General features: G+C 42.4%; 1 protein-coding gene across 32 annotated transcripts in view; it reads right to left on the bottom strand.

Moving 5' to 3' along the window:
• Window positions 1-4,257: 4,257 nt before the first annotated feature.
• The window catches only part of adgrl2a (adhesion G protein-coupled receptor L2a), a 91,789-nt gene continuing 70,986 nt past the window's right edge, over window positions 4,258-25,060 (bottom strand). For 7 of the 32 annotated variants that reach the window (XM_026194653.1, XM_026194658.1, XM_026194656.1 and 4 more), the window contains 16 exons: window positions 24,430-24,613; window positions 23,626-23,748; window positions 23,022-23,227; window positions 22,198-22,371; window positions 21,451-21,660; window positions 20,576-20,796; window positions 19,878-19,944; window positions 15,940-16,031; window positions 14,641-14,685; window positions 14,326-14,352; window positions 13,437-13,605; window positions 13,110-13,238; window positions 12,254-12,350; window positions 10,558-10,686; window positions 9,842-9,859; window positions 4,258-8,078 (listed from right to left, as the gene is read on the bottom strand). In XM_026194653.1, the coding sequence (XP_026050438.1) occupies window positions 7,237-8,078; window positions 9,842-9,859; window positions 10,558-10,686; window positions 12,254-12,350; window positions 13,110-13,238; window positions 13,437-13,605; window positions 14,326-14,352; window positions 14,641-14,685; window positions 15,940-16,031; window positions 19,878-19,944; window positions 20,576-20,796; window positions 21,451-21,660; window positions 22,198-22,371; window positions 23,022-23,227; window positions 23,626-23,748; window positions 24,430-24,613 (2,733 nt within the window). In that variant the 3' untranslated portion in view covers window positions 4,258-7,236. The other 25 variants (XM_026194664.1, XM_026194660.1, XM_026194684.1 and 22 more) reach the window with 15 other exon arrangements.

Raw genomic sequence — 25,060 nt, 5'->3', positions numbered from 1 at the left:
AGATCACAGACGAACAAAAAAAAATGTTCTTCGAGGTTATGCTCGCGCACAGTTCCTGGGACCCTGTGGACCACTTGCCCAGGATTAGCATGACAAGGTTCCATTGCAAAGGCCCCTCTGAATCTTAATGAGAAACTACAATCCAACAGAGACATTCATAATATATTTTATATCTTCTCTTCATAGCCTCCTTGCACATTTGCCACCAGCAAGGAAACTCAAAATCAATATTCAGCTGGAATGCACACCAAGGTTACCCCCCCACTTCTGTTTACCAATTATAAATATAGTAATGAGCCTCAAAAATGTAATGCATATTTTACAAAAAGATTCCAACAGTTACAATTTTATATTAACACGTATGTAATGTTTTCATCAGTACTGCATTACATTACCATGCAGTTAGGAATGTAGTTATTATTGCTATTATTATTATTATCTGCTCAGACCTTTGATTATGATGGCATTGAATATTTCTCTGTGCAAACACGAGTACTTTATGGCGGCAGTGTTTTTAAGTGTTATCATTTTTTTGCTTTAGATATCCGAGTTGTCTTACTCACTCTGATTTAAGTTACGGGAAAATGTGCTTTGTTTTGTCTCTGTGAATATCCTGGTTAGAATGAAAGCAATGCAAAGATTGCAGTAGCTTTCCAGCCGTATCATATTTCCTTCTTAAATGTCCTTTAGAAACAAGCAGGCTAGGCGAGTGGACATTAACTGGTTACATATTCCTTCTCCTCTTGTCAAATGATGAATAAAGATGTTACTGCTGTGTGAATACAGCACTATAATGGATTATTTTACATGAGACACGGCATACAGTAGGTGTCTTGTGAGTGGGAGTTATCTGTATTGGCCTGCAGAAGCTTGTACACAGCAGGAGATCCTGTAGTTATTGCTTGAGGCTTCCCTCCGGCAAGTGCCAATGAGTTTATCAGACGAATATTAGATTTACTGATAGGACGGAGTCTCTCTGTTGTGAAGGACCTGAACACAAGATTTAAAGAATGCATCATTCCTGATTACTAAAAACTATGTGATAACTCATGTAATTACATAAGAAAATTGTATTATACAATTTATTAAACTCTGTGGGAACTGGACATGTGCAGTGTGTGATGCACTGCATATATTAGTCAGAAACAGTCCAGATGAAATGATACAGTACTGGTACTGCTACACCTGCCAGTACAAATATTATATTTTATTTCCTTTTTCTTCGTAGGTGTGTTATCAGCTAATTGCCTTCAGTTTTTCTGCTTCACTTTAATTACTTGTGTGTTTTCTCTTATTTCTGGTTAACAGTACACTGGTTCCATCATTGCATGTTTATAATATGACAATTTTATTTGAACTCCTTTCGATTGTTTATGTCAATGTTAAGGGCGCACTAATCCAACACGGTTGCTTTGCGAGGCTCACAGTTTTTAATGTTCGCAGACCTGGAGGCAGGCGTATTGAGATGGAAGGACCTGCACTAAGAGTGAGGAAAGACAGCAGATCTTTGACAAATTCAAAAGTCTGGGGATGAATGGTTTATTTTGCTCTCTGTTTGTGAAAGGCTGGAACAGCATCTACAATGACTTTTAATGATCGTGGCTCAAGAGTTGGGGGTTCGCCTTGTAATCGGAAGGTTGCCGGTTCGAGCCCCGGCTTGGACAGTCTCGGTCGTTGTGTCCTTGGGTGAGACGCTTCACCCGTTGCCTACTGGTGGTGGTCAGAGGGCCCGGTGGCGCCAGTGTCCGGCAGCCTCGCCTCTGTCAGTGCGCCCCAGGGTGGCTGTGGCTACAACGTAGCTGCCATCACCAGTGTGTGAATGGGTGGATGACAGGTTGTGTAAAGCGCTTTGGGGTCCTTAGGGACTAGAAAAGCGCTATACAAATACAGGCCATTTACCATTTAATGAGATCGCAAGAACATTTATGAAACCGCTTTAATTTTTTTTCACAGTTTAAATGCAATCAAGAAACTTCATACAAATAAGTTAATCGCCATGTATCGCACCTCACTGCAGTCTGTTGTTTAGTTGTTTCGTCAGGAGACGCCAGGCAAGTCAGAAGGAAGCTGAGGGATGTTTTAAGACTTAAAGCCCTTCAGAAGTACACATTTACACCACTGGAGACTCCAAAGCGCTCACACTGGCACGGTTTTGATATATTTCAATAAGCTAGACATTGATGTCTAAATGCATAATTGTCTGGCCAGTCTATCCATTAATCTCAACGACTAGTTCGCGATCCTTACTGTCCTCATGTTTGTGCTTAGGATTTGTCTTATTCTGATTACAAGGACTTTGTGGGCTTCACCTTCAAATTCAGTCATAGGAAATAGCTGTTCCTCCTTGAGGTAAATGGGAACTCTGTATACTGGCAGGGAATGGCTTATTTCATCTTTTTTTTCCTGAGCCAGTCGCTCTCATCCTTTTTTCATTTGAAATCCTGCATCTAGTAATTTCATAATTATGGGAGGGGATTATAACGAAGGCAGCTGGAGCTGCAGGTTAATTGGATTTTTCACCTCAACGGGACCGGATCTGAGTCGCCCATGGGCCGCAAATCTGCACATTTGAAGTTGGGGACAGGACAAAGGAGGCTGGGGGAAGAAAAGAGTAAGCAGTTAAAGGGTCCCCTTTGACTTCAAGAGTATGGGAAGTTACTTTTGTGCTGCCAGTTACTGTTTGTGGTTTCAGAGGTTTTCCTTTGCTTGTACACAATCGCCTTCATTCACGCTGATGGCATCTATAATTGGCAGTGTTTTCCGTTCACAGGAGTGACTGCTGCAGAAGCTATTGCAGCAGCTATTGATAACCTCAGAGAAATAACCAGAGGGTTTGAAAATGAACTTCTTAAACAAACTTTCAACAAATACATGAATGCATACTACTTGCAAGAACAGTCACACTGTGCTCTGTTTTTGAAAGAAATACCAAATTGACTGGCTTGATCACCGGTGGTGCAGTGGTTAACAGTGTCACAGCAACAAGGTCCTGAGTTTGAATCCTCCGGCTGCCTTTGATGTGTGGAAATTACATGTTCTGCCCAAGCCTGCTGGGATTCTTTCCCGGTACTCTGGCTTCCTCCTGGTGCAAAGACATGCATGTTAGGTGAATTTGTGATTCTAAATTGGTTCGTAGGTATGATTGTGAATGGTTGTCTGCCTCTCTGTCTCAGCCCTGTGATAGACTGGTGACCTGTGCCTCTGATAAAAACATGGGACATAAACAGGCTCTCTATATACTAAAAAAATTAATTAAAAGAAAAACAGAGATCTGCAATAAAACACACCCACATACACACCACAGAGCACAGATTGGAAATACTCGTACTCTGCGAGCCAGCCCACAGCTTGCCCCGTGACAGCAGTGACGAGCTTCAACCCGACAACTACCCTGAATTTACTGAAGAAAATGGATGGATGGCTCATAAAATGCATTTAAGCACTTGATTAAAGTAAAAGAATTGGTGTGAATTTATTTTAAAAATGATTATAACATCTCAGTCGATCTTAAACAGAGGATTAGTTAAACAAATAGCTTTTTAAATGTCTCTTTTAAATCTGCTTTCTGCAAAAGATTCATTGTTTCACGTTTCCTGGAGACGGAAAATGATGCTGGAGACGTTCGGTGCACTCTGGAAACGCACATTAAATCTTTTCATCGACAGCAAAATGTCTTTCATGCCATTTCATCATATCCTACAGAAATCCTTAGATCCTGAAAATGATCTCAGACTTGACAATCAGACAGTCACAGCTATGTTTGGTCAGATGTGACTCACATGCTTCTTTCAGTCAATAACCCATTCGTCTTAAATAGTTTCACTCTGATTCTGCTGACAGTATTCTCTGCTTCTGTTTCCAGAGGCTGGCTTGTTCCTCCGTGGGAGGAACCAAGCTCTCAGCCCCTCGGCTCCTGGCCTACTTCTGAATCAATGTTTGACAAAGGGCGAGTCTCTCCCTCAGCAAAAGGCAGGGAATTAGAGAAGATCTTGAATGGTGAGAAGGCCACACGCAAAGCTAGAGGCTGTATAGTCCACATTCTCTAACAGAGACAAACAGTCAGTGTGAGATCATATTTCCCTGTCCTCAATAATGAAAATAAACCTGCTTACACACCAAGTTTATCCACGTCGAAGGTCACCGTGTCGGGATAAACAAACCGCAGTTAGAGAGAGGGGTGAGGAAAGGGTTGGCAAATATTTGTTTGCCTGTATTTTATGAAGACCTGACTACTGACACCACTGAAACGTGAGCTTCTGCTGTTAAAATGAACTTTATTTTACAATTTGTACATAATCTTGCACTGGAGAGTTTTTTTTTGTTTCAGGTAAACAGATAAATCGGGTGAATGGTGCTTCTGAGTGAGATTTATCCTGACAAAAACAATGAGCAAAGACAAACCTGCAGATCTGACAATGGAGCATTGCTTTCAGTGTTAACTGTGGTGGTAGTTTTGAGGTTTAACACATTGTTCTGCACTCAAAAACGCATTTTTTCCCTCTGTAAGTGTGGGTTAGCCACTTCTTTTTAATATGCATTGTCAGTTTAGCATTACTTTTGACTTTTACAGGACATATTTTGTCATTCTGCTGTCAAAAAATACTATCAATTCATTATAATATTTATATTTGTCATTCTTAAGACTAATTTTATGCTTTCAAATTACGTGTACGCTATCAAACGTTAAGGGATGTTAAACAGATAAAATGGCGCTGCATGTTTTACAATGCAGGAAATCAATATGCTTTTTTTCTCATTATTATGCATGTCATTATGCCTGCCATTTCAACAGTCAACAATCACCACAACACTTGATTCCAAACTGACATTCAAGGGGTCTGTACAAGAGATCACAAAAAAAGGAACATAATTCTTCTATGACAATTTGAAGCCTCAGATAATTGCACAAAATGTCACGTAATTGTTGAAAAAGTCAAAACAACACACAGCCCACACAGCCTTATGTGCACTGACATAAAGTGCATTTTTGCTAAGTTCTGAGTCATTTCCTTCAATGCCAAATGGTAAACAGTGCAATTTCCAGCAACCCTGCTGAGAGCTGTCACTCTGCCTCAACTGGTGTTATATTAAAATGCTTCAGAAATTAGCACTACCTGAGGCATAAACCACCCAAGAACTGACTGTGGGCTCCAGCAGAAGCAGACATTAATTAGAGCAAATATGTGTCATAGCTGGACACATTATGTATAATATATTTCTACAGCCGGAGCCAAGTGTTACATTGACCCCTTGTTAGGTCTGTGGACACATTTCCACTCCCACACGGCATTTTAAGCCAAAATCTTACTACAAGACTTCTGTACTGCCAGACCCTTTAATGGCGCTCAGTCTAGTGCTCATTTAAAAATATACTTAGTGGACAATGCTTTGAACCAGTGTCGGGTTTTTTGTGTTTGTTTTTTTTTAGCCTTTATTAGTGTCACAACCACACAGAGGAACATTTACAATGCAGTTTTCCTACCTGAGTTTCTCATCTTTGAATCACATGGAAAGATTTGGCTTCTCTATAACACATACGCGCTCTCTAAACTCTGCAGTTAGCAAAGAAATAGCAGGAAAAGAAAGCAAATAAACGCTCTAGAAAATAAATTCACTAATTTACCTGTCAAGGTGCTCGGGACTTAACTTGTAACCTGAGTCAAAAGTGTATTTTGTCCATAGCAAAATAATAAAAGCTTTTTTCTCAAATAGTACCAAAACCACAAACCATTAAAAAGCAACTGGCATTTGACAAAAAATCTCACATTTATTTTATTTGTTAAACAAGTGTTGAACTTTACATCAGTCTTAAGTGAAGAGCCCCTTGGTAACATGTTTACATAAAAAACATGAGCTACAGTACAGCATGTATACCAGTGCTGGAAAATATTCACACATTTCCCATTTATTTATTCTTTTTTTTTTTTGGAAAGATTTTAATAAATAAAATATCCAAACCCAAGCGGAAGAACTACATTTATGATAGGAACTTTATTGTTCAAAGTCGCTCGTTTCATTTGCGCTTGCCCACCACTCTGCCGTTACTTAAAAAGATCTATATCTGCCAGAATTACACAAAAAACTGTGCAATGCATAAGTCACCTTAACTGGGGTTTTTGCATTCCCATTCTACCAAAGTAAATGGCAAAGTCAAATAAACATATTTAAACATGGGCGATATCGATGGAAGAAAAAAACACTGTTCACAAATGGAAAAGGTGATAATGCATCTTTGTAATTAGTTGACTCGATCTCTCTTTTTATAAGCCTTAACGTTCAAACGCACTACCATGAATGAAGTGTTGGAACCATAAACACACTGTATAACATATGTGCAACTTCTACACAATAGTCTCTCAAACGTTAGATTTTGCAATTATAAGGTTTCTTCATATTTATGGTTTCCCATTGAATTTTTTTATTTTACACTAGCAATACAACAAAATATATATTTTAGCCATTTTTCCTTGACAACAGTTCAAGTTACAGTTGAGAAAATATAAGGCCAGGGGCTTGATTGCTAGTGGTTATACAATCCAAACTTGATGGTGATGGAGACCGATCAGGACCTTATATTCCTTTTCTAACAGTTTGATCAGGAACATTTTGCAAACATGTCCATGTCCTGGTCCAGGGGTACTGTTCTGTATACAATATTTAAAAAAAAAATAACAAAAAAGAAAAAAACAGGCTTCAGCTAGGTTGTTGGGGAGTGTATGTACAGCCTTTTGACTGGGAGGTTGCTGATTGGATGTAGCCAGTATTGATTCTTTCTCGCTCTCTCTTTTTTTCCTTTTTTTTTTTTTCCTTTTTTTTTTACATTTTTTTTTAAATTTTCGTACCTTAAAATTTTCTCAATTAATCAACAGCAGCAGCACATTTAAATACATAGTTGGCTTGTCTCTTAAAATTGAAATTTAACTCTGCATTTTATGTACAGTCTCATTAAAACTCTGCACTGCCATAGCTGTGCTCCAAGTCTATTGGTCTGCAGGGAAGTTCGGAAGGGTGGCATGAAAAGAAGATGGCAATGGAGATGTAGGTTTGCAAATGGCTAAGTGTAAATGGCGGGGCTTTTAAGCTCTCGTCAAAAAAGCAAACAAACCCCAAACAAACAAACAAAAAAACCCCATTAAAAAAAACAAAGAAAAATGCCTCCCTTCCCTTTTATAATGTCCTCCAAGAGTTCAGGGCTGCAGGAAGGCTGGGAACGGTCTGGGGATGATTTAAATACATTTAAAGGCTTGTCACTAACTGCATCTGTCCTTCTCGTACGTCGCCTTCAGGGATGCTGTCCTCTTTAGTAATGGGAATAATGTAACCATCACTGCTCCCTCGGCCTATCTGGTAATAGGCTTGGAGCTGCTGGCCACCCCCCAAGTTAGGCATACTCTTGTAGTAAACGTCCTCATTCTCGCTCCTTTTGGAGGGGGACAGGTCCTCCACAACATCAGGGCTGCTCTCGGGGTACGGAGAGTCTTTCAGATTAGGCATACTAGTGTACAGGGAGTCCCTGTTTGGGGACTGCAGACTATCATCGGGATTGGTGGGTGTCAGCTCGCTGACAAACGTATCGACTCCCCCATCGGTCCTCACCTTCTTCTGGGGTGCATACAGAAGCGAGTGAGTCCGCTGGGGGATGAGAGGTGCCTCCAGCTCCTGGTGCAGCTCGAGGCCCACCGTGTCACCCACGTGGACCAGAGACGAAGCGTCGGCCACAATAGCGTCATCTTCGCTGCTGCTTCCACCTACCACCGTCACCTTGGGCGGAGCCCGCTCCGTGTGGTGGTGATGGTGGTACTGCGGTGGCTGCTGGTGGTGGGGTGGATGATGTAAACTGTGGTGCTGCTGCTGTTGCTGTTGGTGGCTTTTATTACAGGCACGCAGGTTGTTGTGTACTAGCTCGGAGATTATCATTTTCTCAAAGGCAGCATCGTCCAGACTCAGGCCGCAGTCTACTACCTGCACACTGTCGCCAAAGTCCCCATTACGGAGCGAGTAGCTATTATTAAAGTTACCATTTAGCGGTAGAGTATCCATTGCACTTGTGTCCCTCACCGCATTGTTCAGTGAGTGCCCTGGAAGGAAAGGCAAATAGAGGGGATTTTACATTAGTCAAACACCAATAACAGCAGGGGGAATAAAACAGAGCATTAATGCTGTTTAGGATGCAGTTTCACATGGAGGTCAAATAAAGCCATGCCGTAAACCTGTTAGTTAGGCACAATCCTCAGCATACGCAGGCATGCATCACTTGCGTCGAGAAATCATTTTACTTTCTCACATATACATTTTCACTTTCCCTTTTAAAAAGCTGCTTTAAGAACAAACAGGAAGGGGTTTGTGCGCTTAGTTCTGCCACAAATGTGAAAAAGATCCCAAACAACATTAAGAAACAGACAGTAATCACCATCACAACACACCGGGCAAAAAGTGGATGTCCACATGTATGAAGCCACAGACGGGCAAGCTACGACACTTAAAGGTTTTCTAGCAACTAATAGGTTGGATGTGCTGAACTAAAGAAAAGGAAGGAGATGGCAAACGATGACATAAGACAGAAAAGGGAAAGTGGTCATGGGACAGCCATCTTTGTTCCCACTACAAGGGGAGCCCACAAGCAGCACTCCACCATCACCACACACAGCAGGTGAAAGGACTCACTTTAGACAACTCACATCATGTCTGTCTGCTCAGGCTATCTGGTCTAAGAGCAGCTGATGTACAAAAGAAAGTAAAATGATTTATTGTAACATGAAGAATCACTCAAAAGAACAACAAAATGTAACGGTCTTAACTGCAACTTAGCAAGAGCAAGGGTTCAGCAAATGAAATAATTAAGCATCGGCTAGCTTTTAGTTTTCCGAGCTAACTGCCAGCAGCCGCTTTGTTGTCGTTTTTTTTTTTAAGTTGAGTTTGTGTCGGTACACTTGCTGTCCATTAGTTGGCAGCTTGTGTACCCAAAGCTGGCAAAGGTCAAAGCCTGCCCGCAATTCGGCACTTGGCATCCGTCACAGTAACAGTTCCCAGTGAGACCCCGGTCACTAGCAGAACAGCTCAAGAAAAAAAACAGCTGCTGCTGAGGTCAGACTCAGTCATGTTAGGAATTTCTCAAAGCATGGAGGTCATGGAAAGCAGCAGAAAAATGTATTTGTAATACCACGACTGAGAAAGGAGATAAAGGAACTCTGCTACCACTTTAATTATAACATTAATTCAATGTCCATGGCAATTCATTATGTCTCTGTCCAGGAGGGGTGGACCGATTGTGACTAAAGGGAAAGATTTTACAGAGATTCTGTGGAAATTTCAAAAAAAAAGTATGAAGAAGGAAAACTAAAGCTGAACAGCTGCAGCCATGACATCCACGTGTTTATGCCCGCTAGACGGCAATTTAGTGTCCAGACGGGTGTTTCTGGGGAAAAACAGTGCGGGGACACTACTGGACACTGAAACTGCTGTATGCCACACAAGGACAAGCAACTGGAGAGAAAAGAAAAGACATGAAAAAAAAAAGGTAGAAAGAAAAGAAAAAAGAAACCTGACAAAAGCTGTTCTGACGGGGAGAAAAAAAGCAACACATGTTGTTTTGGTTAAATCTCAAATTAAGCAAAAGAGACAATAGCAGAGTAATAAGCATTTAGAAGCTCTGGAAGAATATTTGATATTTTATTGTCTTTCAAATTTGGGTAGATAATTTTGTGAACCGCTTGCTCACTGAGTGTGTGTTAATGGCCTAAAGTGAACCAGTGATTGTGCCGGGGTTTTGTTGGGTTTTTTTTAATAAGCATGCTGAAAAAAATTTACATTTGATAGGCAAAGTTAAGTTTTACTCCCATACTTGTCTCTCTGTAGGTCACTAGAAGGAAGCACAAGGGAAAAGCACAAAACATGACAAAGGAGGCCATTTCAGTTTCAAAATAGAATACATATATAGATATATATAAAAATAATCACAGCACAGTCTTTACAGTGTGGTGTATGCTCAAAAGTCACCACCAACTGTACAGTAAAGCAATCTGTGAAAGTCTGCATGTGTATGCAGCTACTAATGCAACGCTGCATGATTTTTTCTTGCAGTTTAATGTGTTTTGAAGGGGAAAATTCCCTCTGAAGCAAACCAAAACTAACAAACGACCTGTTCAATTCAGGAGAATTCATCATAATAATCATGCAGATTATACTGCGGCTGCACAGTTTGCATTATTTTAAGGCAGAACGTGTAGTATCTCTTTCCCATCTTAATCATCACGTCCCATGCAGAGTATGGATATTAGAAATACGAGAACACATATGAGACTCTATTGAGGCGAACCACAAAAATCTCTGGCGTGCATGAAAATGTGTGCATTTTCACACAGACACACACACACATTCTCTCACTATGTAGTGTGTCAAGCATTTGGGAGACAGTGATTCAGAAGGAAAGGTGATACTGCCGAACATCCTGCTTTTCTTTTAGCGTGCCGTACACTGAAGTGAGATACAAAAGAGGGAGAGAGCAGGTAAAGACAGAAGAACAGGCAGAATGCAGGTGAAAGTATCAAGTAAGCACACCTGGTGAATTAAACACTGGAGCTGTGGGAGTGTTACATACGACTGTCTCAGCCAGTAAGGTGTTATAAGGGTTGTTAGTGCCTTGTGGTCGCAGGAGAGGATTTGTTAGTAGATAGTTCCCGGTCATTCCTGGAGCAGCAGGACAGAAGAGGAGCATTGAGAAAAAGAGATCAAGGAAATTAGCAGCAGTTTGTGTAGAGAGGCGTGTGGCGTCACTTCTCTTTTTACGCGAAATCTGAAACGTAGTGATCGTACAGAGAAAAGTTTGAGGAGCAAAAATATTCAACTTTGTGCTGTCCTTCTTCAGTTATTTAGTTCATTACGTGTGTTGAAAAGCATTTATAACCCATTTATTTACCAACTAACATTTGAAACAGCTGTGCTCATTACTGCAATTTTTCACACTTCTCGCATTTTTTAAGTCAAGCTCGGTTATTAGTATTATTTTCCTCCCAAAAACAGCACCCTGTTATTGTGCAGAGGTTTTGCTGTTGGACCAGGTCCAAACATAAGTGCTCCCAAGAGACCAAGGCGAACACGTCCAAGTCAAAGTTATTATTAAGTCTTAATTTTTTGCCACTTTCTTCCAAAAGCTCATCTTCTTTCCATCCCCCCCCCCCTCAGCTTGCAGTGTGTTTTAAGGATCTGAGGTATTTCGGCTGCCATTTATCACCTGTGTTAAATGCCATCTGTCATGTTGAGAAGTCTCCAGGGATGTTTTTAATGACAGGGAAGTGCTTCTAGGAGATAGAGCCATCCTTCAGTGCACTGTCTCTCCAGGGTAACGAGGCAGCTACACCCCAGAGTGATCAATATCCAACCTTTACATTAACATCTCCAGGAAATTATACTGATCGCCCCCCCAAAAAGACTTCTATTTTGATGCTGATGTATCAGCAAGCCAAAATGTGTTTTAAAGCGCTAGGTGTAATGTTGTAGTTTGTGACAAGTGACAGCAAAATTTAAAAAAAAAGTGACCGCAAAGAGAAGCAGAGACAGGAGTCAAGAGGAGGGGAGAGGAGGGAATGGAGTTAAGCTACCTCGGTGTAAACCCTCTTTCCCTTCGCATGCTTGGAAAGCCATTTCAGAGAGCAGCAGAAAGCCTAACAGCACACTAAGCACTCCAGGTCAGCCAGAGTTGAACATCATCTTCTCATCATCATATTTGTGCTCAAGCTAAATAATAAATGACAGTTTTTTTTCTCCCTCCCACTGTAAAGTAAGAGAGGTCACCTTACATGCCAGGCTACAAACCGCCTTTTTAAAGCAATGTTAAGATTTTCCGAAAATAAAACTTTGCACCCCACCCCTTCCCCGCCTTTTAAGTTTTGTCTATGTTTCCCCTGAGCTTTGGTATAAACTTTGGACAGCCAGCACTTAAATTAGAAAAAAGTTCTTCCAGCCTTGCCCCAATTTAAGACTGACATGACTGGCCAGAATGACAGCTCACAGAGTATTTGAGGATGGATTGTTGTAATCCTTTGCTGGCAGAACAGGGAGACCACACTAAAGACCTAAATCTTTTTTTTAAACCGTACTGCTCTGTCTTTTCAAGCTGAATCATTTATTACGATTACCAGAGTAGGACCCTAGACGGTGTTGGTGAGATCATTGGAACTTGAAGGAGGTATTTTTAGCTGGATGATGAAATGTGTGCATAGGTGTGCATGTGCAGAGAAATGAGGTGTGAACTGACCTTGGTTAAGGGTGGAGGTGCTGTTGATGTCACCTGAGATAAAGGAGGACTCAGATTGCTTTCTTACGGTGTCATTCCACATTCTCCTGATACGACTCTGTCAGGTCAACAAGGGACAGCCATTAGGACTTTAAACAAGCCCGTTCACCTTTCAGATCAACTTTCATTCGATTTCCCTCTACGTGCTACACACTATAAAACAAACCTACTAATCTGCAGTGAGGCAAGGGCAGTAGTAACTGCTCAATCCCTCTGGATGAGTTTTTCAAAAACTAATTTTATGTAAGTCAACTTCTGAACAACTTCAGCTCCAGTTATGACTCTTTACAATAGGCTGGAGGTTATACTGAGACGGGGATGCTTCTCTATAAGCACATTACATCTGGAGGTATTGTCTGCTAAGGTCTATTAGCCTTTAATAAGAACCGGATAAGGCGAGGACAAAGTTGTTGTTTTCTTCTTTGTAATTTTGGCTCTCCCTGTAGTAAAAAGTGCCTGCAATGCTCTTTAAACAGTGCAATATGTATTTCTTCCCCATGCACATGGCGTTAGTGAAAAAGGATAAAAGCAAGAGCTAAAGGGGCCAGAACAGAAGAAAGGTACTCATGCAGTACAGCAGATGCTGCTTGTAAAAAAGTGGGATAATGTTTGTGTCTTCTCATCTACCTCTGAGGTTAAGATGCAGAATGTGCTTTTTCTCTGTGCTCACAGTAAAAGTACATTTTCCTGAGGAGTCGTTTAAACAGTGGGGTTATTAACAACGTAACAGAGCTGCAGGACGAGTCCAGGATACGTCGCGCTCTCATCTTATCCTGGCACGTGGCGAGACTCTCACTGTGCAAAAGTGCCGGTGTACCTGTGTGCCAGAGGAGTAGCGTGCGCTGGTCCGTGTGGTGGAAGTCTTCGCAGAACCGTGCGAGCTCTCAGTCGGCAGCCCTCCGCAGCAGTACGTGTGGCGGAAGCACTTGCTGTACTCTTTGCGGACCTACGCAGGCAAACAGCCAAGTGTTTAAATACAATGTTGACTTTACATATGACTTTACAAGAAGCAGAATGAGGCAGTGTTTGTTCTTTATATCAGCATCTGTGAATTCAGCTGAAGGTTTGGCCTTGACTGCTCAAAAGCCTTCTGCTTTTCACCTTGACAGAGAAAAACCGTACGCAGTGCAGAGTGACTACTTACTTTTTTCTGGAGAAGGCAGTGGAAAATGAAGATAAACATTCCTTGGAAGGTGTTGAATATGGTGAAGAGGTACGCCATAACAATCGAGGCCTCGCTGATGAAGAAGAGCCCAAAAGACCAGGTGAGACCGAGCAGACACAGCAGAGCAAAAGCACCCATGACCCAGGATCTGAGGGACGACAAACGAGACACAGGACGAATCCAGCATGAGGGAGGTTCTGTGACAGAACGGTGATTGGAATATTAATCACCCGGTTCCACTATGAAATATGTAGAAAAGGCTAAAAACCAGGTGGGAGGAAAATGAAATAAAATGAAAAAGAAAACACACACACACACGTCCTCACAACCCTTCCCCGCTGTCCCCACCCCTCCATCCTCACACGTGCAGATTCTGCCCTCAGACAAGACAAGAAACAAGCAAAAGCTTGACCCGCTTTTCTCTTTATACCTCTCTATTTATTAAAACACACCAACCGCTATCACAAGACAGCACGACATGTTTAAAAATAACTTAAAAATAAAGCAACAAACACTATCATATTCATCTACTGAGTGCGCTACCAGAACCGGAGAAGCTACGCAGACGTGGAAAGAGTTCAAGGAAAACTCCCTGCTTCGTGTGCGAAGGTCCTGCGGAGCCTTCGCACACCAACAGTGGTCACGGTTCGATGATCAAACACACAACAGCAACGACAACAAAACTGGATCAAAAATGATGGACGTGGTGGCAGTGACCGGTCACAAAGACAGTGGATGAGAAGCTTAGAAGCTGCAGTTTGTGAAAGGAAATGATAGAAAGAGGAACAAAAAGGCACGAAAAAATAACGTGGGATAGAGAGAATAAACTAGAAGCTGAGGAGACGACTTCTGGGCAGCATGTTCTTACTTGATAAACCGTTTATTATCTTCATAGCTAGAGAGCATGACAGGCAGGAAGAGAGAAACACAATTAGATTAGAGCGCATAACAGCTTGGGTTAGTCGGCATTTGAGTAAGATATCGTCAACTTTGATTCAGGGGAAATCACGGGAGGCAGTGAAATAAAGGATCTAACAAGAACTGAGACTTGTATATTTTGCTGTTGATGATTCAATTACACGTAGAACATTCGCTGTCTGTAGCTGAATATGCATTTATGCTCCTTTACTCGTGGGTGGTGTTGTGTGGGTAAAATTATCTGAGGTGCGTAGTAGAAGCTTACCCAGGCAAATCTGTATTATAGTAGCCGTCACAAACGCGATAATTACTGGTGTGGATTGCAGAACAGAGACAGGAGAGAGGAATGACAGAAGAAAAAGAAAGGAGAGGGTGTGCGTTAACTTTGGCTTCACATGCAACATGCAGCGACCATTGTCTGACTTCAGCATCAAACTTTGGCACGAAAAACAGCGACAACAGGAAACAAATGATCACAGAGGAAACAGCGATTAGGCAAACGGTGCATTTCAGTACAAACAAGCTTGAAAGAAATCATTTCTAACATCCGACATCAAAATGCGCAACAATCTGAAGTTCAGTGAATGCTTTCTGCTGTGGTTTCCTTAAACAGGGAGGAGTCCATCTCAAATGGACCTAGAATACTAAGTGAGGCGTTTTTGTGACTGTTCTCTCTGATTGCGGTTTTACCACAGAGCTGTGTTGTTGCACGCATTCATTAAGCAAAGATGAAGAATAACAAACACTGGACGGGGGGAAAAAAGAAAGCAGCAAGCGCCGCTCCCGCACAGCGTGGTGGAGGTTGAAACACAAACTAATATAATGTAAATAATGCAAAATGGCATGAGACTGCAGGACTGTAACCAACAAGGCCCTGGAGTAAACAGCAATAAATATATATTTATATCAGTTTTCTTCATACAATGTGCAAAAACAACAGCAGTTGTAATTAGTGCTTTGGAAAACGCTGAGCTACACGCTGCGGTGACTCAGCAGCGGCTACAAGAGGAAAGGCGGAGTGTGGCGGTGTTGAGATGGTGGCAGATTTTTTTTCTTTTTAGGATTAGAAGCTGGCATCTCTCTCTCTATATATATTTATATAAATATGAAAAAACTTTGACATTTTCCAGTCTCAAGCACACATGGTAGCTGTTCGGCTGCGCCCCACCCTGCCAGAGCCGACGCTGAACGGTTACGCAGCATCCTTACAGTGATGCGTGTCATGCCAGAGCAGTTCTGTGGCTGCAGGTTTGCAGTAAAACACCAAAGCATGAAAAATATGAGTCACAGAATATGTGTAGTCATCATCACAGATTATACACAACATGGTGATGCAAAAAAAAAAGTAATTTCAGTGAAAATAGTAAAGTCTCTATGAATCATTTTAAAATTGGGCCTAAAATAAATAAATAATAAAAAGAATTCATGTAGAGGTGGAGAAAAAACAACAACTTAACACTAAAAGAGGCTTTGTGGTTTTTCCGGGGGAAGTGGCACCGGTGTTAGATTGCTCATAAGTGGGAGGAGTGTGCGGGCGTTCTGCATATGATGACGCTTCACTTACTTTATATTCTCCAGTCGGCTAGAGTCTGGTTTCAGGGTGGTGGAGTGCTTCACCATTTTGTACATTGTGATCACCAGGAAGATGAGATTGAGCTGTCAAAACAGAGTAATGGCAGTGTTAATACATGAAGATGTATGACTGAAGATATAGCACACACAGAAAAAAAAACTGTTAATTTGCCCATAAGTATTAAAAGAGGAGAGCCTTCAACTCTGCATGTCCACAGACTAATCCAATAAACATCTATCGTTCCAGCTAGTCTCAGACGGGGCCGACTGGCGCCAAATTTAGTGTCATTCTATATCAATAAGAGCATGGAAATGCATTAAAATCCATCACTGTAAGGGAAAAAAAGAAAAGAGGGGGGCAGCCACACAGCACCATTCTGGGAATGTCAGAAGGGAATGAAAAGTAGCAGAAGAAATGAGAGCCTCTTGGTGTACAAAACAACTGCATATCATTTTATGCACATAGTGAAATATTATAAGGTATAACCAGCTACAGAAGGCTTGAGGGAACGTGGTGTATTTTGTTCGATTCCTGTTTGTGGCCAGATGAAAAGAGAGAGAGAGAAGGAAGGGGAGACGTGTGGAGGCTGTTGCTTGCTTGTTTTAATGTATTAAATCTTTAGAGAACCAGTGGCACATATCAGGTTGAGACAGGGATACTATGCGCTGTGTTTCTGAGCACATTTATTTGCTACCTTTAAAAAAAAATCAATACTGTGATTTAGAGACACAAAGGCTGCATGTTCCAGCAAGGAGCCCTTCCAAATAATTTACCTCAAAAACATTTATTCTGGAGCAAACTAGCACCTGACGCAGCATGTACATGTACTCACTCAGACAAACCCAAGTGCATTTGTGCTGAAAGCCAGGCATGTATAAATGATGTCAAGGAATATCTTACAAAGGGAAATTGAGATGTGAGTCTCCAATAGAGCAAATAAGAGGATCAAACACCAGAAACACGGCAGACAAATTTATGTGTACGCGGCGTCAGTGCCATGTGCGTAACAAAGAAGCTCCATGCAAGTAAAACATTTGTAGGGACGAAAACCAAACAGTGCATTTTGGCGTTAGCACGCTGTCTTTAGAGCACTGCAGCACTGGCAAAAGAAAAATGGAGACGGACTGCCAATGCAAGGGACCTTTGTGAGCTGGACTCAGACCACAGCCATTCAGTCTTTCTCAGTGTTCTGGTGCACACACGCTGCTATCAAAAGACTACCTGTGGTCAATACATCACCCCTCCACATGCAATCAACTCATGGAGCCACTCACAATAAGCCCGACTGTAAAAAAAAGAAAAAGGGGCGAGAGAGGAAGAGGAAAAAAATGCAAACCTTCTTTCATATCACAGACGGCACTGAAACTATGTTTTGTTTCACCGTGATCAGCCATTATTCCTGTCTGCATGAGTCAGACAGTGGGTGTGGGTGTGGGGGAGGGGAGGCGTGTGGGTGTGGGGGGACACGAGGACGAGGACTTTTGAAAAACCCTTTCACACAGCCTGGAGTGGTGACATGGATCCAATGAGACAGAGGAGAGGGACACGGTACTTTAAAGTAACCTAGCAGCATGGCACATGTTCCCACCCCCACCGACATGCTTTCGCAGCCCCTCCCGGGGGATCCCTCTTGCTAGAGCGGAGCTGTCTTGCCTCTATCCTTCACTCTGTCTCTGAATCATCACTGCAAGCCATGCAGAAGCACCTTGCCACACTGGGACTGAGGAGAAAGCTTTTTCTGAAGCGGACTGTGTGTGTACACACTGAACTCCAAATGAACTGCTGGGGATAAAATATTAAAGGTGCAGATGGAGCTGTCCAGATGATAAGAACTGCTCGCGACGTGTCATGATCCAAAAGGCCTTGTGTTGAAGTTATCTCAAGCATGCTAATGGCTCCCCCCACCACTCATTACTTCCATGTTCCTCCTTTCATGGAGCTAATACCCCCTGTGCCCAGAAGCAGGGCAACCTCTGCCTAAGAACAAGGATCTAAATGCCTGCTCTCAGCTTTTGTTTTCAGTCAGTATTTAGGAAGCGTTTCATCCGGCAGCAAAAACAACAGGAAAAATGAGGGGGGAAAGCACAAGGCTGAGAAAAAACAAAACAAAACATGACCACCCTAGGTCAAAACTGGTGTTACTTGGCACAAACATGGTCTGGGTGACAAGTGGGGATCCAGACATAAGCCAAAGCAGCACTGTTTTCTCTCCTTTTCTCCTGTTCATGTGCCTTTTCGCCTTCTAACTCTGTCTTTCATTGACAAGGACAAAGCCAATTTGTAGAGAAACCAGGGTCACGGATGGTGCAGACAAACCTTGCTCCTGCACGCTCCCCCGAGATGCCCCTTTCCACAGTACTTTGTCTTTTTGAGTCAATTGTTGCACAGAATCAGAGGAGCGGTGTGCGAGGCCCGGCCCAGTGCAGCAAAACCTCATTCCTGTCACATATTAGCTCTGCTACAATACATTAGCTCCTCACAGGGTCATGATTCTATCTCTGCGGTCATCACCACCGGGATCCCGATCATCATTTCCACTGCAGAAATATTTTTCATGCAAATCATTATGAGAGCAACACTCGATTGGAAAACAATGAGGGTCCAATTTAGGGAAAGGAAACATATTCCAGTGTGGCTGACAGAGCATTTGCTGAGACAGGGAGAAATGTATGTTTGCTTTAATACAATGTTAGCTTTTCCTCAATTATAAGCTCACACATTCAAAGCAGGGAGGCAGAGAGGAGGAAAGAAAAAAGACAGGAAAATCACTGAAAACAAGAAAAAGTCATTTCAGCATTTACTCCGAGACATTTCAATCCAGCGCAGACCCTTTTCGAGTGAGCACCATTTCTTCCATTCCTAAGCCAACGCCTGTTTGTGAGAAAGCTGTGAAATGCAATCCAGTGTGCAGATTTGCCTTTTACTTATTCTGCTGCCACACAGACAAAGAGTACGGCCACTGCATCTTTACTTTGAAAACTCGGAGCAGTCTGCCAATAGTGTGCAGGGACTCGATGGAATTTGACACGGCTGACCCTTTTCTCTAGTATATTTTCAGTGTCAGCTTGATGTTCAGCAGAGGTCACTGCATCTGTAGATACAGTACCAACCATTAGCTTGGATAATGAACACAGTACTGAACAAATACCACCCATCCTCCCTACACAGCAGCAAGACGAGCCTGCAGAGCTTCCTTATCCCTCGGTGTGCACGAGGGCAAAGCAATACATGATGTGGGAAGCTGAGAGGATATATGTGAGGCTCACCACCTGCTATTTCTTTTTTTTGGTCCTGCGCAGGGAAGTAAGACTCCCGAAGGTCTTATTCTTCTGAGCCTCTCTGATGGAGCGAGAGATAATAATGTCATGACCAGTAAATAATTGCATGCCTCAATGGGACATATGTCAATATTATATGCTATATGTCCTTCACCCTTGGCGGACCCTGACCAAACAGAAGGGATGCCTTTGCTCTCCGTCTTCCTGACAAAGTCGTGCGCTATTTACAGGCAGACAAATACAAAAAAGAGCTATGAACATTACCCCGGCTTGCAATGTGTGCTGTAAAATGGACCATTTCAGCCAATTGTTAACTTTCCCTCATCACATACCTTTGAAGGTCATCAGGTAATATCTGTGATATGAGACTTCCTGAAATTGTGTAAAAGTGAGGTTAAAGTACAATATCAAGGCTGATGCTTGTCAGGCAGTGAGAGGCAGAGGGGAACGTCGGACGCCTCGTAATCTGTCTGTGGCGCAAAATTAACCTGTCATCACCGGGAAGGCTTGGAGCAAAAATCCTGCTGACTTTTCCCTTCAGTTCAACCATCTTGCTCCCTTTATCTTCCTCCTGCATCTCTTTCATCTCACCCTCTTGGTCCCTTCCTCACTCTGTCAGTATGAGTATTCAAAGAAAAGAAAACAGCTTACCATGATGATACAGGTGACAGGTCCTATAAAACTCCATATGAAATGATTATCCACACTTAGCCAGCACCTATGTCAGAGAAACACACAAATCAGCTCCAGGCAGTGAACACCACAAAAACGACATCGTGCTCCTGTGGCTAAAAATGGAAAGAAATCATTTTTGGTTACTTGGGCTGATGTCTTTTATTATCAGTGTTTAACTCAAAGCTCTTTCACAAAACGAGCAGGAAGACGGCCGGACACAACAGGAGAAGAAGCAAACCGAGCAGCCCCTCTTAATAGCGTCGTCTTAGCTGTGATATAGCCATTAATCTATGTAAAAGGCTTTTTTCCCCTGCACTGCGCTCTCCTCTTTAAGACAGCATTTACAAACAAGAGGTCACAGGAGGGTCTTTGAACAGAAAGGCATTAATGTAGCTGCAGCCTCCCCTGAAACCACAGTGTTGAGTCTGTCAGCCACTTTCAAATGACATAAAAAATTGAACAGCTGCCCATCCCTGGCAAAAGGCGCTCAAATGTTTTGGTGTAGTCTCCAGGGATGCACATAAGGTGCTGGAAGAAATGACGAGCGGATTTCTTTTCAAAATCTGCCACACGCAGCCACAGCAGGTAAGCCCACACAGTGCAGCATCCAGCATGTCTGCTCTGCATTTCCAAGAATGTTTTCAGAGAGAGAGAAAAAAAGAAGCTGCACTCACGCTTTCTTGGTCCCGTAGCTCCTGTAGTCAATAGCTGCTGAGACGCCGACAACGATGGCAGGGAAGAGGTAACCAGACACGTAGTAATACTTTTTCCGCGAGTATTCGCTCTCAAAGACTTCTACAAGCATGAGGTACAGCTGGACTCCCTCAAGACACATCCAGGAGAAGGAAGCTAGGAAGAAGAAGTGCAGGATCCCCGCAATGATGGCACAGCCAATCTGAGAACGACAGAAGAACAACAGATTCAGACAATCAAAGAACAAGATGCAAAGGAGACACAGTGAAATTTATTAAATAATCTTTCGACATCAAGATGACACATGTCGTTTCCATCTGACTTTTGTTGTTGTTGCTGTTTTTTTAGTGAAAATTGTACATCGTGTACCCCATCTTTTATTGAAGCTCCCTGAAAAGATCGTCGTTTCAGGGCGTCTCGTTCAACAGCAGAGAAAAACAATGAATATTCATTCACCACATGGGCTCTGACTAAGCACAGGTTTAGCTTTCCATCAGCACAGTACAAATTTAAATGCCATTAGTATTGTGGGGTTAGAGTTAGGAGATTTAATTATTTGGAGCTGTGAAAAAAGACAGAAAAAAGCTGCCGTTGCTCAGCAATCGTCGCTGCAGCTTCAAAGGAAAGAGGGAAAAAGACCCATCAAGCGGAAGACATGTCCCTTTAGTAAGCTATATTAATGGTGCTGTTCCACTCGTGTCATGTCAGGGACAAGTGGGGAAGGCTAGAAACAAACAATGCTTAAAGTCTTATCCATTTTACTCTGGAAGGGTCTTTTGTGTGAGGGCTGAGAGGCGATAAGGAGAGAGAGGATGAATCAAAACCAAATCAATAGGGTGAAATCATTCCGGCTTACCCTGGGTTCCGTCATATCGATACCAATTAGGAATATTAACTCTGCAATGAAGAGATTAATGCACAAGTTCTTGTGGATGGTGTTGCGATCGCTCTGCAGGCCCCGGAAGAAACAGAAGGTGAAGATGCTGATCATGAGGCAGACGAGGGACACCACGATGCCGACGCGAGTGATGACGGTCAGGAGCAGCTCGTGCACTTCACTGCTGGCCTGAAGCGAAAGGGCGAAATGACAAAGAGGGTCGTGTGAAGCTCTGAGGGAAATAATGGTAGCCTCCCCTTTTAGATTTGATAATTGAGGACTAAAACGAAGAAATGACTGCTTACATTTACATTCCAGCATAATGAGATAAATCAGGAGCAACAAAAGGACACAGAGTAACCAATTTCATATTTTGGGACTACATCCCTATCCCATGACATATCTGCGGGCGCCCATGGTGATGATATTGATTAAAAAAATCTTTCTCTTTCAATAATTGTGGTTATTTCATTATCGTTTGCTTCTGGGTGTAAAATTAGCATTACGTGTTGGAGAAGATGCACTCAAATCAAGCTGAAAGATGAAAAAAGTCTGGCAAAAACAACCCAGTACGCACAGATCGACTCATTAAACCGCACCGTGATAGCTGCAATCTTTAGCTGCTTTAATATTCAAGCCTAGAAACTAAAATGTTAAGGGTCTGATCTTGATTTAATCAAAAATCCTCCAATGCTACGGGTGGGCACGAAAGAAGACTGGACATACCGAGGTTTCACGGTGTGCCATGAGGATGGCAAAGTTGGTGAGATGGCTGCATGAGCAGGTGGTGTGTGTTTTATTGGAGTCCAGGAGTTTGCAGCCTTGGGTGGACCAGTAGCCCATCATGCTTCTCTCAGAGTAATTCCAGAAGGAGCAATTGGAGTTGAAGTAGTGCTCCATCTGCAGATAACAAGAGATATGGTTAAGTGTCCAAATAATTGACTTCCTGAAATTGAAGCACATGTAGAACACAGAGGCCATTTACCCCCCACTCACAGAAAGTATTTTTCTGCACTGATATGGATGAGGATTTTTCACTTCACAGCTCTTATGAAGCAATTCATATGTTGTATCTCATTTGGCACATGCTTGCCAAATCAACCGAAGCATGGTCGCGTATACGAGGCCTTAATAACAGAGAAGCATAATTGTTTGACGGCATGTCTTTGGAATTGCACAATTTCTCTGATAAAGAATGGAGTCACGCGCGGCCCTCTGGGAACTCTAGTGACAACTTTAAAAGACGAAAGATAATTGGTGCTCCAGTAATTTCATCCTAGATTGTAGGGCTAATCTAGGAGTTAATTTCCCTCACTATAAAAGAAAATGGGTATCATTTATATCCCAATGTTGATTAAAGAATTAGTTTTCATTAAGAATTCACTTAGGTTCTAAAGACTCCTTTAATTTGATGTTCAATGACTTAAATAAACTGCCGACTGACCTAGCCAGACATTTACAATTCAAATTGCACATCTCCGTCTACTCTAGATCTTCCCTCCTGGTGTTTTTAATATGGCCCGTCCATTTGTTCCTGCAGGCGGACTTACATCAATGTGCTCCAGGGTAAAAATCACGGGGTCATTAATGAACACGCGGCTAGACTCTTTGTTGATTGAGGCGGCGATGATGTCCGAGTTGACGGCTACCGAGACGTTGCGGGCGTAGGCGTCATTGTCCATCTTGATGGTGGCGTTTTCTGTGCTGAGGAACTGGCTCAGGTTTTTGTAGAGCATGAAAACCAGTTTGGCAACTCCTGCGGAGCGAAAGATTTAAAGAAACACCAGATTAGGGAAAGAGCGACGCAATTAAAACAACAGGGGCCTAAAAGAAGTGAAGACAAAATATGCAGAAGACCAGAGGACGAGAAAGCTCTAAAACTGACTGCATCTTTTTCAATGTAGCTGAATTTAAATTATTCAAGCAATTATCTGCATGGATGAGAGAAGTGAGATATATTTGCTACAAATGGCCTTATTTGTAGGTTTAAAATCGCAGAGCTTTGGAGTTTTTGAGATAAACTGCACTCAGTCTCTTGAAAATGAATCCATTTCACAGTTTCTCCTACGCTAAAGAATCACTTTTGTTTGTCTCTGAGTTACCAGAGTTAACTTTGACCGAGCTCCTCTCGCTATCGTTGCTTTTTTAACTCACCATTCCGACTGTTGAGCTTAACAGTATTGGCTGAGAGCTGGATTGAGATGCCGCTTTTGCCGATCTGTGGAAATTTGAAATCCTGGACCTGGCCATCCGTGCTGAGAACATACACTTCCAGGACTGCCAAGAGCAGAGAGGCAGGGGATGAGTTAGAGAACGACAACAAAAAAAACGAAAATCGGTCAATTCAGAAGAGACAAAAAAGAAAAAAAGCAGAAGGGAAGACGATTTCTTCCTGACATTTCTACACGAGCTGTTTAAACATTTCTAAATGTTAGTGACAGTGCGCCACGCAATAAAAGCGTCACTCACACAGTGATCGTTTCATCCCAGTGGTGCTCCCACTAATATGAATAAAACGGTGCTGAGAGAAACCAAAGGACTCTCTCGTTCGGTCTATCAGCTGAAGAAAATGAGCGAAGGAAGAGGAGCTTTGGATAAACAATGTCCTTTTTTCTGCCTGCACAGCAGGCTAATGTTCACATTAGTGTATAGAGTTACAAGGTCTAGACGCACACATTTATAAAGTAAGCGTGCGCAATCAGAGAATCCAGTCTATTTAATTGTCTGATATTCATCACTTTGTCAGTAAGCGACTTGTTAAACCTAATACGCCTTGTTTTTCACTTCCCCCGAGGTTTAAACCCTTATTATGAAAACAAAGTCCTTTTTTATGAGGCGGCCTTGTGTTGCTATCACAGGAGTTACTCTTTCAATGAACTGAGCGTAATCAAATTAGCCGAGGCGCACATCAATCACGGACGCTTGTCATTTGCTTACCGCAAACTCGGCTTTACTCACTTATATTATCTGCTGGGACTTTGACAATAGCCGGTTCCATGAGGTTGTCGGCGAGGACGAAGGCCCCTTCCTCCAAAGTATCCAGTAACATGGTGGCTGCGTGAGTTTGCTCGGTGCTGTTCATGTCCTGCCAGGATTTGAGCGCCTCTGGTCGCAGAAGGTTATCCACCGTGTCCACGATGGCCTGTATTAAAGCAGATAACCGAAACAAATCCACAGAAAACAAAGGTTCTTGAGTGTCTGGAAACAAGTGACATTTTCTGTGGATGAGCTGTGACATGCAGACGCTGATGTGAGTTAGTGAAACGCTGTGCTGGAGTGTCACGTCGTTAGGAGTGAAATGGACAAAAGTGAGGAAGCTGAAAGGACGTCTGTTTCTCAGGTGTATATGTAATGTAAACATATATTTGCAACACATTTCAAAATAAAAACAATAAAAAATGTTTTTAATGTGATGTTAATGAAAGAAGAACTGCTAAAAGAGCGGAGGAGACGAGGCGCTTCAGCGATGCTCGGCCTCTTTTCCAAGGATGTTGCGTCGATGCTCTGGGTCACAGTGCACTGAGCCTATCACGTCTGTCTGATAACAGGATATTAAGAGACGGCCTGGTGAAAGCCAAAGTCTCCGTGG

The sequence above is a fragment of the Astatotilapia calliptera genome, chromosome 15 (assembly GCF_900246225.1).
Source record: "Astatotilapia calliptera chromosome 15, fAstCal1.2, whole genome shotgun sequence".
In the NCBI taxonomy this organism is placed as follows: domain Eukaryota; kingdom Metazoa; phylum Chordata; class Actinopteri; order Cichliformes; family Cichlidae; genus Astatotilapia; species Astatotilapia calliptera.
The sequence above is the reverse complement of the archived record's forward strand: the minus strand, read 5'-3'. Positions and strand labels throughout refer to the sequence as shown.